Source organism: Myotis nattereri (genome assembly GCF_964212035.1).
Source record: "Myotis nattereri genome assembly, chromosome: 15".
NCBI lineage: Eukaryota > Metazoa > Chordata > Mammalia > Chiroptera > Vespertilionidae > Myotis > Myotis nattereri.
Window position 1 is genome coordinate 16,830,664 of NC_138090.1, and position 12,623 is coordinate 16,843,286.

At 46.3% G+C, this 12,623-nt stretch overlaps 1 protein-coding gene across 1 annotated transcript in view; it reads left to right on the forward strand.

Annotated features, from left to right (window-relative positions):
* PKD1L3 (polycystin 1 like 3, transient receptor potential channel interacting) overlaps positions 1-12,623 on the forward strand; it is a gene marked incomplete at its 5' end in the record, with an annotated part of 68,039 nt that overhangs the window by 37,536 nt on the left and 17,880 nt on the right. The window contains 3 exons of the mRNA XM_081108059.1: positions 2,084-2,183; positions 9,320-9,460; positions 10,173-10,358. Coding sequence (XP_080964185.1) covers positions 2,084-2,183; positions 9,320-9,460; positions 10,173-10,358 — 427 coding nt within the window. The remainder of the gene's footprint in view (positions 1-2,083; positions 2,184-9,319; positions 9,461-10,172; positions 10,359-12,623) is intronic.

Genomic DNA, 12,623 nt, shown 5'->3' on the forward strand with positions numbered 1-12,623 from the left:
TGATGGACTAGTAGAAATAGAGCGGAGAAAGACTGGGAGTTTCAGGGGGAAGTAAAAATGTCAATTGAGAACAAACTATTCAGGGGGAAAAGTACTTTTTAAAAATATTTCATTAAAGAAAATGTCAAAACCACACACAAGTATGTAGAGAATAGTGAAGTGATACCTAAAGTTGTTTCAACCAGCTTCAGCCGTTACCAATTTATGGCCAATCTTGTTTCCTCTATTTTGAGGGGAAAATAGCTCCAGACTTCACATTTTACCTGTAAATATTTGCCTGAATATTTCTAAAAGATAAGGACTCTTTTTAAAAAATATAAACCCTTACCACACCTAAATAAATTAGCAATAATTTCTTACTATCCACACAACAATATAAATGTACTAACACTACTAAACTATACACTTTAAGAAGGCTAAGGTGGCCGAAACCGGTTTGGCTCAGTGGATAGAGCGTCGGCCTGCGGTCTGAAAGGTCTCAGGTTCGATTCTGGTCAAGGGCATGTACCTGGGTTGCGGGCACATCCCCAGTGGGAGATTTGCAGGAGGCAGCTGATCGATGTTTCTCTCTCATCGATGTTTCTAACTCTCTATCTCTATCCCTTCCTCTCTGTAAAAAATCAATAAAATAAAATAAAAAACAAAAAAAAAACAAGAAGGCTAAGGTGGCAGGTTGCTTATGTGTATTTTACCACAATTTTTTAAAAATGCAGTGTTCAGATTTTACCAGTTGTCTCTTAAATTTTTCTGTTTAATTTAAATCAAGATCCACGTGTAGTTAGTTGCTGTGTCTACTTACTTTTAATACTTACCTACAGCCCGCCCCGCCCCCCCCCCCCCCCGTGTTCTTGCTGTTTCTCTCGCTGTGTTTGTGGAAGAAAGCAGGTGTGTGGGATCTGGGGTCTCCGTGGCAGGATTGCCCCCGCTCTCAGGTGGCCCGAGCTCCCCCAGCAGACCCGGGAGCTTTAAAACTCGTCAAGCCCAGGCCGCACTCAGGCCAATTACATCGTGATTTCTAGAGCTGGGCTTCCCGGCCCCACGCGTTTACAGTTCCCAGGTGACTGCAGTGCACGGCCGCCCTTGAGACCCACTGATCATTGAAGAGGGGCCAGGTACACGGACTAGGTGGGTGACCTGATTTTCAGGTGGCACCTGCTTGAATACAGGCAGTCCTGGCTTTGCACTGATGCTCATTAATTTCAGTTACCAGGGTTTAGTTAAATAGCAGTTCCCAGCACTGCAGTTCGACCTCATGGTATGTCAGCTGAGTGAGTGCATCAAAGTACGAGCTGCTGCTGGCTCTTCCGTGGCGAATTTGGTGGGACCCGTGGTTGGTCCTTCCTCCCAGTCTAGTCCACTAGGGGGCGACTTTAAGTCTGCAGAGCAGACACACCCAGAATTGCTGCCTCAAATCCATTCAACTCCAAAAGTAGCAGAAAGGACCTCAGAGCCTAGACCTCAGGCCAGGCGCTGGCCCACGTTGTCCACCCTGGGGGGCCCAGGCAGAGCAGAATGGCCTCGCCTGCAGGCAGGCCAGCCGGGAGGGGGAGGCATCACCTGCACAGATTCTTCCCAGTAATTAAGGTGGGGCAGGGGCGCAGGATTTTGACCCCGTCCTTTATTCTCCTGAGGACTGAGCACTTTCCTCTCCCCGCCACCCATGGAAATTTAAGGAGTGGGGAATACTTAAGGTTGTACTAAGATTCCATGACTTCTTTAGCAAAACTGGGATTTAATCCTTGGAATTTTTAAAAGCGTGGCTTCTCCGGTTAGCACCTCACAGTTCTTCCAAAGACAGTGACTGAACGCCCAACACACACACAAACCACTGAGTAGTTTAACTTCCCTAGCCAAGCAGATGATGGACTACAGGCAGAAATATAAATAGCGGCTTTATCGGGACACTTCCTGGTCCCCGTGATTATGCAGAAGTAATATGAAATTATTCGATTCTCAGTTCTCCATAAGTATGTCCAAATTCAATTGAAAAGTTATTAATGCTCCCCTTCACGTTTACATAATGATGTCACCGTGTTGGATCCTGTAACCTGCTCATTGGTTTCTCCCATGACTTGCCGTCTAGGTGGTCTTCCTCTCGCTGTTCTTGTCGCTGGTCCTGAACAGGGTGCCCTGCCTTAGCAAAGAGAAGGATCAGCAGACGAAGAGGATCCTGGCACTCTCGGGTAACTCCAGCAGTTCTCACTACTATTCTGACTTGGCGAAGAGCAGACTGTATCAGAACAGCGGAGCCCTCGCCGCCTCACTGACTCAGACATATGTCCCCTTAGACGGTCTTGTCTAACAATACACATCATGAGTCCCTCCCTCCACTGTCACCCTCTCCCTCAGAGCTTCCCTCTCACCGAATCCTAGGCCGCCTCAATCTCTCCTCACTCAAGCCCCACAGCTATTTCCAGCTGCTCCCCACCGCCTCTGAATGCCAGCACGTGTTTCAAATTAACATCCCCAAACAAGTATTTGCCTGCCCCACAAAGCCACTTCTTTACTGTACGTATTGTCTCATCTCAGTTAAGAGCATCACCATTCTCTCAAAATGTCAGCATAATCCTGAATTCCCCTCTCACTCCTCAATTCAGCCATCACGCCTACGGGAGTCTGCCCTGGAACTGACCAGAGCCTCCTATCACATGGATGAACCTCACAAACACAATGGTGACAGGAAAACTAACACGGGGTTTAATCGTGCAGAACAGTGCATGTCTTGTCTAGGACTGCCTGTAATGAAGAAATGCATGGGAGCGATAAAGTCCAAACCTCAGGAGACGGTTTGCCGTCTGCAGGAAGGAAGTGACGCCCCCGCGAGGGGCTGGCAGTCACTGACTTGGGTGAGCAGTGGACACACTGTTAAGGAGCAGCACCCCATTCCTTATGAAGTCAAGGACGTTAGTAAGCTAACTACACACTGCCTGTACCATCCTCATTTCATTGATTCATGCTCCTGAATTGCTGCTCCCTCTGCCTAAATGACTTACTTCTGCCTTGTCCTCAGCCTTGTCCGTCAGAAGAGTTCTAGCTAATACTTCAAAACAAATATCAAATGTCACCTCCTCTGACTCCCACCGGGATATCTAATTTCTCATTCTTCAGTGATTCCCCCAGCACTGGGCGCATACATGCTGCCAAGTTTTATGTCATATTCTAATTCATTCACCCTCCCCTAATCACCCACTCACCTTTCTCTTCCATCCCTCCCTTCCCCCATCCTTATGCAACATATACATTAATGTACATGCTTATATGTGTAGGGTAAATAATGTACAATTATGAATATTATATACTATGTATCACTCATGTATTATATATGTGGCATATAGTTTAATGGGTGAATTTGTAAAATATTTCAATATCGGCATAATACATAAAATTAATTCCACTTCTCTCATATAGGGAGTAGTTTCAGGGAGTAGTTTCAGTAGAATTTCAGCCTTGGGCACTGACATAGGAACTTGAGCTTCTTCCTCGAGTTCCTTCCCTTCTCTGGTCTACAAGACCAGGGTGGTACGTATACTACAGAGACTTCACTTTAAGAGTTGCTCCCTATAATATTTGTGAGGGGCGTTAGTACCAGAATAAGGAAAAAGCATAGAACGGGTGCTGGTTGGCCAACGGTGAAAGTGGGTGTTCAGTGGTTATCCCGATCATGTTAGTGTTAATAGGTCTGCTGCTGGTGGCCGGGTAGGCACTGGCTGAGGGCTAGGAGTGCTGTGCTTAGTTGTTTTGAGGTATGGAGTATTGAGATAGTAGTGGCATTGAACCGAGAGGATTGGGGCTAGCCCAGGGGTGGGCAAACTTTTTGACTCGAGGGCCACAATGGGTTCTTAAACTGGACCGGAGGGCCGGAACAAAAGCATGGATGGAGTGTTTGTGTGAACTAATATAAATTCAAAGTAAACATCATTACATAAAAGGGTACAGTCTTTTTTCCTTTTAGTTTTATTCATTTCAAACGGGCCGGATCCGGCCCGCGGGCCGTAGTTTGCCCACGGCTGGGCTAGACTGTGTCCTGGTTTGTTGGAATGGATGGTAGGATCACATAGGCAGGTAGGAACTGCCACACTGGCTTGCTGTGGGGGAGGGTTTGAGGGTTGGCTGGGGTGTAGTTATCTGGTCTCCTGGAAGGTCGGGTGAAAAGAGACCTAATGTTAATGTTAAAATTCAGAGCAACAGGCTGGGGATCTTTGATGGTGTAGCAGGGGTGGAAAGGAATTCTGTCTGTCAGATGGGATTCCTGTTGGGTTATTGGATCCTGTTTCATGAAGGAATAGATGTTCAATTACTAGAGCTGAGATAAGAGTAAATGGTAGGATGAAGTGGAAGGCAAAGAATCGGGTGAGGGCGGCTTTATCCGCCGAGAATCCTCCTCAGATTCCCTCAACCAGGCTGGTTCGAATGTCTGGCATTGCTGAGATTTGTAATGATGGTTGCCCCTCAAAAAGATACTTGCTCTCATGGTAGTACATAACCCATAACTATTGTTGCTGTTACAGTAAAGAGTAAAATGATTCTGATATTCCAGGTCTCTGTGAGTACATAAGATTTGTAATATAGAGCTTGTCCCATGTGTAGAAATAAGCAGTAAAAATATGAATGAGCCCTGGCCAGTGTGGCTCAGTTGGTTGAGCATCGTCCCATGCACCACAAGGGTCGTGGGTTCGATTCCCCATCAGGGCACATACCCAGGTTGCAGGTTTGAACCCCAGTCAGAGTAGGAAGCAACCGATCGATGGTTCTCTCCCTTCCTCTCTAAAATCAAACTTTTTAAAATGAATGCTCCGTTGGTATGTAGATATTGGGTAATTCAGCCATAGTTTACATCCTGGCAGATGCTATTGCGAAAGAGAAAGCAGGGATTGTCTGACGTGAGGTATAGAGCCAGAAGCCCTGTGAGGATTTGCTGGGCAGGCAGATTCCTGGAAGGGATGTGGAGTTTCATCAATGAGTGAGTTGTTGATCATTTTAATTAGTGGGTAAAATTTTTGGATATTGGTCATTACTGTTTTATAGTTCAAATACAGTGATGATTTTTCATGTCATTGGTCCTGGATAGATTCCATGTAAGAATAATGACTGGCCCTAACCGGTTTGGCTCAGTGGATAGAGTGTCGGCCTGCGGACTCAAGGGTCCCATGTTTGATTCCGGTCAGGGGCATGTGCCTTGGTTGCGGGCATGTCCCCAGTGGGGGGTGTGCAGGAGGCAGCTGATCGATGTTTCTAACTCTATCCCTCTCCCTTCCTCTCTGTAAAAAATCAATAAAATATTTTTTAAAAAAAGAATAATGATTGACATAATGTATTTTAAGTGGTTTTTGTGATTAGTTTTGTGGGATTTTCTTCAAAACACTCACCAGTTTATGGAGGACTTGAGCCGATTGGGAGTGGAGGGGCGGTTGTGGGACTGTGATGAATTTGTTGGGTCTTCTTTAGGCTTGGAGTATTTTCAGTTGATTTGTGGGAAATGTTGGGAGTCTTTGCTTATACACCAGCTGTGGCTGCTGAACAACATCCCAAAGTGTGAGTCTCTAATAAAACTGTCCTGGGAGCATTTGCCTCTGGTTTAATTAGAGAAGTTATATTAATTTGATGTGAACTAAAAAGGAGGAGGTGGAGGTTGTATTTAAGATTAATGGGCCAGGGGGCTGGGCTATTCATGACACTGGGGATGCGGGGTCTTTCAGAGAAGCGGTGGGTACTACGGCTTTCTAAGGTTATATAGTTGGCTTGTAGTCAAAGGAAAGGTTACTGGTCGATCCTTGCTTACTGGAGTCCTTATTATAGAAATTACGTGTGGAAACCATAATGTGGCTTAGTGTCAGTGTAATCAGAAAAAGGAGAAGCACAATTTGACTAGTCCTTTTTGGTTGGATGGTAGTGGAGCTTTTATTTGGAACTGGGAGATCAGTTTTGGTAAAACATTTTCTAATCAGATTAGGTTGAGCAGTAGTGGTGCTGACTCTTGGTTCATTTTGCTGATAACGTTCCTTAATGGTGAGAGGTGGTAGCTGATGGTTGGAAACTACCCAAGAAGGTTAGAGAATTTGAATAGGTTTGGAGGATAATTAAATTTTAGATGCTGTGTCATAAAGTTGAGTTCAAGTACAAGAACAAAACCTAGTGCAGTGACCGAGGGCTGTTAGTTTCAAATAAGATGTAGTTATCTGTGGAATCGTTGTTGGGGTAAAACTGTTGGAAATAAAGAAAGCAGCCAAGCCCTAAACGGTTTGGCTCAGTGGATAGTGCATCGGCCTGCGGACTGAAGGCTCCCAGGTTCGATTCCAGCCAAGGGCATGTACCTTGGTTGCGGGCACATCCCCAGTAGGGGGTGTGCAGGAGGCAGCTGATCGATGTTTCTCTCTCATCAATGTTTCTAACTCTCTAACCCTCTCCCTTCCTCTCTGTAAAAGATCAATAAAATATATTAAAAAAAAAAAAAAGAGCCCTAACTTGGTTTGGCTCAGTGGATAGAGCGTCGGCCTGCGGACTGAAGGGTCCCAGGTTCGATTCCGGTCAGGGGCATGTACCTTGGTTGCGAGCACATCCCCAGTGGGGAGTGTGCAGGAGGCAGCTGGTCGATGTTTCTCTCTCATCGATGTTTCTAACTCTCTATCTCTCTCCTTTCCTCTCTGTAAAAACTCAATAAAATATATTTAAAAAAAAAAGAAAGCAGCCAAGATGCTTCTCATGAAGACACATTTAATAGAACGTGTTGGGAGGCTTATTTGTATTAAGGCAGCGGTTCTCAACCTGTGGGTCGCGACCCCTTTGGCGGTCGAACGACCCTTTCACAGGGGTCGCCTAAGACCATCCTGCATATCAGATATTTACATTATGGTTCATAACAGTAGCAACATGCCAGTTATGAAGTAGCAACGAAAATAATTTTATGGTTGGGTCACAACATGAGGAACTGTATTTAAAGGGCCAAAAGGTTGAGAACCACTGTTAAAGTTACAGGAGGAGAGCGTGGTTGTGCTAGGACAGAGAAGCCTGAAGACTGCAGAGGCTGCTAAGGAAGTGGCACGAGGGGAGTCAGCAGGGCTCAGGCGTAGCCTCCTGCCCACCTGGGCTGTGAGGCGCAGGATGGCTCTTCAGCTCCCACCTGACAGCCTGCACTCGCTGCCTCCCTGCGGCATGCGTGTTAGGTTTGGGCGACGAGGACTTTGGAGAAGAATCCTGTGAGGAAAGGCCTTCACATAAGTGCGAGGCTTTCATAATGAGTGCAGTGCAGGGGAAGGAAGGGTGGCGTGATACATAGGCTGCCAACTTTGTCTTCAGGGTATGATTAATAACGCTCCCAGAACTAAGAATGCGTGTGTGCCGAAGTGGTTAATGCCGATGGTCACTATTCTTAGGCCGAATTGGCTTGAGGTAGAAAAGGCGACAATGATTTCAGTTCCGTTGTGGGTGAGCGCAGCTTGCTGTGATCGTGTGGTAATGGCTCCTGGGCATGATCTGGTTCGGATGAGCTCAGTTTTCTGTTAATGCTGAATCGAGGAACTAGGAAGATGCCTGCTGTGACTGCTGTACTTGGGTGGATGGAGCAGGGCTGACGGTGCGGGACCTTCTACAGTGGAAGGCAGTCGTGGGTGACGTCCGAATTGAGTGGATTTTCCTGTTGCAGCTAGCAGGAGCCCAGCCAGTGGGAAAGTAGTATTGTTAAAGTTGAGTAAAAAGATCGGTTGAAGATCTTTAGAGTCAAAATTAAACAAGAATCACGCCATCAACACAGTAAATCGATGTCTCCGATGCAGTTACATACGACTGCAGTGTTTGCGTCTGTTCGACCATCATCTGATTGGTTAGTAGGAATGATGTCATTCCCCTCCTTCTCATCTGATGACTAGTTGAAAAGGATTGTTAGTGGGGCATAAGATTAATAGTATGAGACGTATAAGGAGGTATTTAAGAAATTGGCTAATCATAGGATCTGAGAGTGTATATCATGCTGAGAATTCTGTGATCGAGCTCAGGAGTAGTGGCTACTGGTGTAAATACAGGGTGTCCCCCAAAAATGTACATGCACTTTGAGTGATTATAAAGTCAATGTTGCCCTAACCAGTTTGGCTCAGTGGGTAGAGTGTCTGCCTGCGGACTCAAGGGTCCCAGGTTCGATTCTGGTCAAGGGCATGTACCTTGGTTGTGGGCACATCCCCAGTAGGGGGTGTGCAGGAGGCAGCTGATTGATGTTTCTCTATCATTGATGTTTCTAACTCTCTATCCCTCTCCCTTCCTCTCTGTAAAAAAAATCAATAAAAAATATTTTTAAAATACTGGGCTCAGAGCATTATAGCACCCTAGTGTAGGTAATACAGTTGCAAGAACTACAGAGCCAGCAATGGGACTTCTCCGTGTACTTTTTGGTCATAGAGACCATAGAGAGGCCTTTTTACTGTAAGTGCTATGACTGTGCATGCGAGTCATAGAAAAGTATTAGATTAAGAAGTAGGCAGAGGCTGAATTCAGTACTAAGCTAGTAGGAATGTAAGAAGCCCAGCTGGTGTGGCTCAGTGGTTGAGCATCAACCTATGAACCAGGAGGTCACGGTTCAATTCCTGGTCAGGGCACATGTCTGGGTTGCAGGCTCCATCCCCCGTAGGGGGCGTGCAGGAGGTAGCTGACCAATGATCTCTCTCATCATTGATGTTTCTATCTCTCTCTCCCTCTCTGAAATCAATAAAAATATATAAAAAGTAGAGAGCCTATAGGTTTTACATATGGATTAGTGCAACGAGGAGTGGAAGTGACCCCACAGTGTGTGAAACGGGAAGTGAAGTCCTGCCTTCAGTCGTCTGTTAGACTTCCTCAGCCGGTGAGGATGAGGGCAGCACTAGCGCTGCTTCAAATAGACTGTAAAATGGGATTAGCTCTGTGGTGGTGAACATTATCACTAGGAACGTTGGCCGCGTGTCCTGGAATGGCCGGCGATGCAGAATCTCAGGCTTCACCCCAGAGCCTGCACTTAACAAAACTGTGAATGTTAAAGTCAGAGAAGCACCCCTGGGGCGTGCTCCCAGCATGTGCCCCACGGCCTAGAACTGTTTGTTTCTAGCCCAAGATAAGCACAGAAATGGAGTAAGCAAGTTAGAAACTTTTATAGCAACTGAGCAGACTTAACCTCAGGCTGGAAACTGATCTTCTAGGCTAAGAAGTCCATCGTGATAGCGGGAGCATCTCCTTAGGGGTTTTCTTTGTTTCTTCAACATTTAACAGGAGGTACTAGTAATAGATGCTCAACTAACACCTACGAATAATTGCTTAACAAAACATAACATTTCTTGGCCTATATTTGACTTTCTGACAGCAAAATGTCCTCCATCATTGCCTGGTTCAAGAGATAAGAGGAACCCCGTCTATGTAGCGCCAGCTATGAACAGTCCAGTTACGCGCCCAGAAAGAACCTTGAAAGAGAAGCAGCTCTTCAAGCTGACGGGGGAGATTTTGGGTATGGAGATGGGGCATGTCGATGCGCAGCGCAGTGCCCAGCGAGGACAGGGGCGGGGATAAATGGGAACTACGGGAGGGGAAGGGCATTTTAAGGCGTTCATTTCTGGGCTCCGGTAAACAAGGTGGTGGGTAAACGGGGACTCCTGAAGTCTGGAGATCTCACTGTGTGCTTGCGTAAGTCACTTTCTCTGCCTACGGGATGTAAGAACAAAACTGGATCCACCTCCTTCACAGGGTGGAGGGAGCACGGATGTGCTCTGAAAAATGGGTATCCTGTCCGTGCCTGGAGCTGTTACACACCTGGCGTGGAGAGTACTGGTTCCCTGACCCCAAGGAGAGAGATTGTTTCCACTGTGCCTTCCCTTCTTGTGAACACGGGGGGGGGGGGGGGGGGGGGAAGGCTTTAGTTTTAAGAACTAAAATACAAAAATTGTGTGTGGGATTTTATGTATCTTAAGTAAAATTTCTAATTAGTGGCAGAATGATTCTTGGAAGGGATATATAGATATATATTATCAGTAACAGCCAAATGTTTTTGCTTATGTTTACAATTATTAGGTTAAACCATGTGAAGTTGTCAATTTTTGACTGTTTTTGGTCTGTGGAAGAGTATTGTAGACTTAGAAAACATGAAGAAAAAGCTGTAGAGGCTGTCTAAGCTAAAGGCTCAGTGATTAAAGGCTCAGTGATGGCTGTGTTCTCTGCAACAGCACAAATCCTCTTCCTGGTCCTGTTGATGACTGCGGTCCACTCCTCGCAGAACCCCAGCCGCGTCCACCTCCACCGGGCTCTCAGGAAGAGCTTTTCTCACGGCTTCTCGGAGATCAGCCTCCTGCAGCACTTCTACCCCTGGGCCAGGCACACCCTCCTTCCCAACCTGTACGGGGGTCACAGAGGTGAGGACACAGTCCTGGGCCCAGCCAGGCAACTGTGGGGTTCAGTTACTTTCCCAGACACCCCACCATGACGTGCTGGACACGGGGGGAAGGTCAGCTGCCTTTTCCACATGGCTGCACCCATGAGGGGGAAGGCGCGGCACCCCAAGGATTCCACTCCCTGGACCTCATCTGAGCAGGTTCAGGTTTATGTTTCTCCAGTCAAGGGTCATCAGGCCCCTGGGGTGGATCCCCACTGGTGAGTCTCACAAGAGGCTGATAAGAGTGAGGATTTAACCAAAACCGGTTTGGCTCAGTGGATAGAGCGTCAGCCTGTGGACTGAAAGGTCCCAGGTTCAATTCCGGTCAAGGGCATGTACCTTGGTTGCGGGCACATCCCCAGTAGGAGATGTGCAGGAGGCAGCTGATCGATGTTTCTAACTCTCTATCTCTCTCCCTTCCTCTCTGTAAAAAATCAATAAAATATATATTTTTTAAAAGTTAAAAAAAAAAAAGTGAGGATTTATTCACTCATAGTAGGGGTGGGGAACCTCCTTTCTGCCCAGGGCCATTGGGATATTTACAACATTCGCAGGCCATACAAAATTATCACCTTAAAAATTAGCCTGCTGTTTGGTTAAATATTAACTCACTCCTAATGCCTTGGCAGCGCCAGACAAATGATTTCGAGGGCCTGATGTGGCCCGCTGGCTGGACGTTCCCCACCCCTGCCTTATAGCATAAAAAGTAACGGGAGGGTCCCAGCGGGTTTGGCTCAGTGGATGGAGCGTTGGCCCTCGGACTGAAGGGTCCAGGTTTGATTCCGGTCAAGGGCACATGCCTGGGTTGTGGGCTCAATCCCCAGTAGGGAGCATGCAGGAGGCAGCCGATCAATGATTCTCTCTCATCATTGATGTTTCTATCGCTCTCTCCCTCTCCCTTCCTCTCTGAAATCAATAAAAATATATTTTAAAAAAGTAACGGGAGTAGTCCCTGAGACTGGTTGCCTCCTTGCAGAGAGAACCACATGTGGCTGAGAAGGTTGTTCAGTAAGCACAGAACCAGGGAAATGGTAACCAGAAAGATCTATTGGATACATTGCCCTGTGTGCAATCTTTCCAAGTCTGTGATGTGTTTGTAACTTTTCTTGTTTAGTTATCCAGTTCAGTTGCACAAATATATATTGAGCACCTAGTATGCTGGGAACTTCCTAGGAGCTAATGATAGAAAGATGGATATAATATGGTCTGTATCTTTAAAGAAACTCACCATCAAGAGCAGTTGGTAGGCTTTGCCCTGGACAGTGTTGCAGAAATGCTAAACAATGTCTTCCCTAAAGAATGCTGCTTGTTCAGTATTTTTCACCAGTTACCAACACTTTGTCATATTACTTTATATCATGTTCAGTAAGCTGTATTCTGGAAATTGTTGCATTCATTTAGCTCGGGATTGGTGGCTTCCTGTTGGAATTTAGAACACCTGAAAAAATCGAGAAGACATGTTCATCTCGGCAAATATTCAGTCTTTTCTTAAAGAGGTACGAGGTGCCTTTAGAAGAGATTTTTACTCCTACTTGTTGCAAGTTGATTCTTTCTAGTTCAGTTTTAGGTGGCGACAGTTCTAGGTTCGGGGCACATTCAATGTGCAGTCGGTAGCCCTGTGCTGAATAAAATGCTGACTAAAGAGGAAACTGGGCTGCAGGTGACGAAGCTGCTGCCGTTAGGATAGGTCCGGTTCTCTTCTTGGACTGCTTGGTTCTGCAGTACAGTGTCCTGGTTTGGCTCAGTGGATAGAGCGCCGGCCTGCGGACCAAAGGGTCCCGGGTTCAGTTCTGGTCAAGGGCACGTACCTTGGTTGCAGACTCCTCCCCAGCCCGGGCCCTGGTCGTGGCTCATGCAGGAGGCGACCGATTGATGAGTTTCTCTCTTCCACTCTCCCTGAAAATCAATGGAAATCCTCGGGTGAGGATTAACAAAACAAAACAAAAGCTTAGTATATCTAGGTGTTTAGTGTATCAGCACATGGTATTCACTGCATAAGTGCTAGCTATTGTTAACTGGTGAAATAGAAGCTCGGGCTAATCTAGAACCAAAGTGTACATGAAGTACCTGGAATCACCAGATTGCAGCAGCAATCTGTAGATGGTGATAAAGAAACGGAACTAGGTAGACATGGGTGAAGCACAGTAAAAATCGGCCCTAACATGGGTTATCTCTTCAGTTCGTAAATCTTTACTTTCAGAATTGACGTAACCCAGTCCTCTTAGTCCAGTTGTTTTCAGGAACA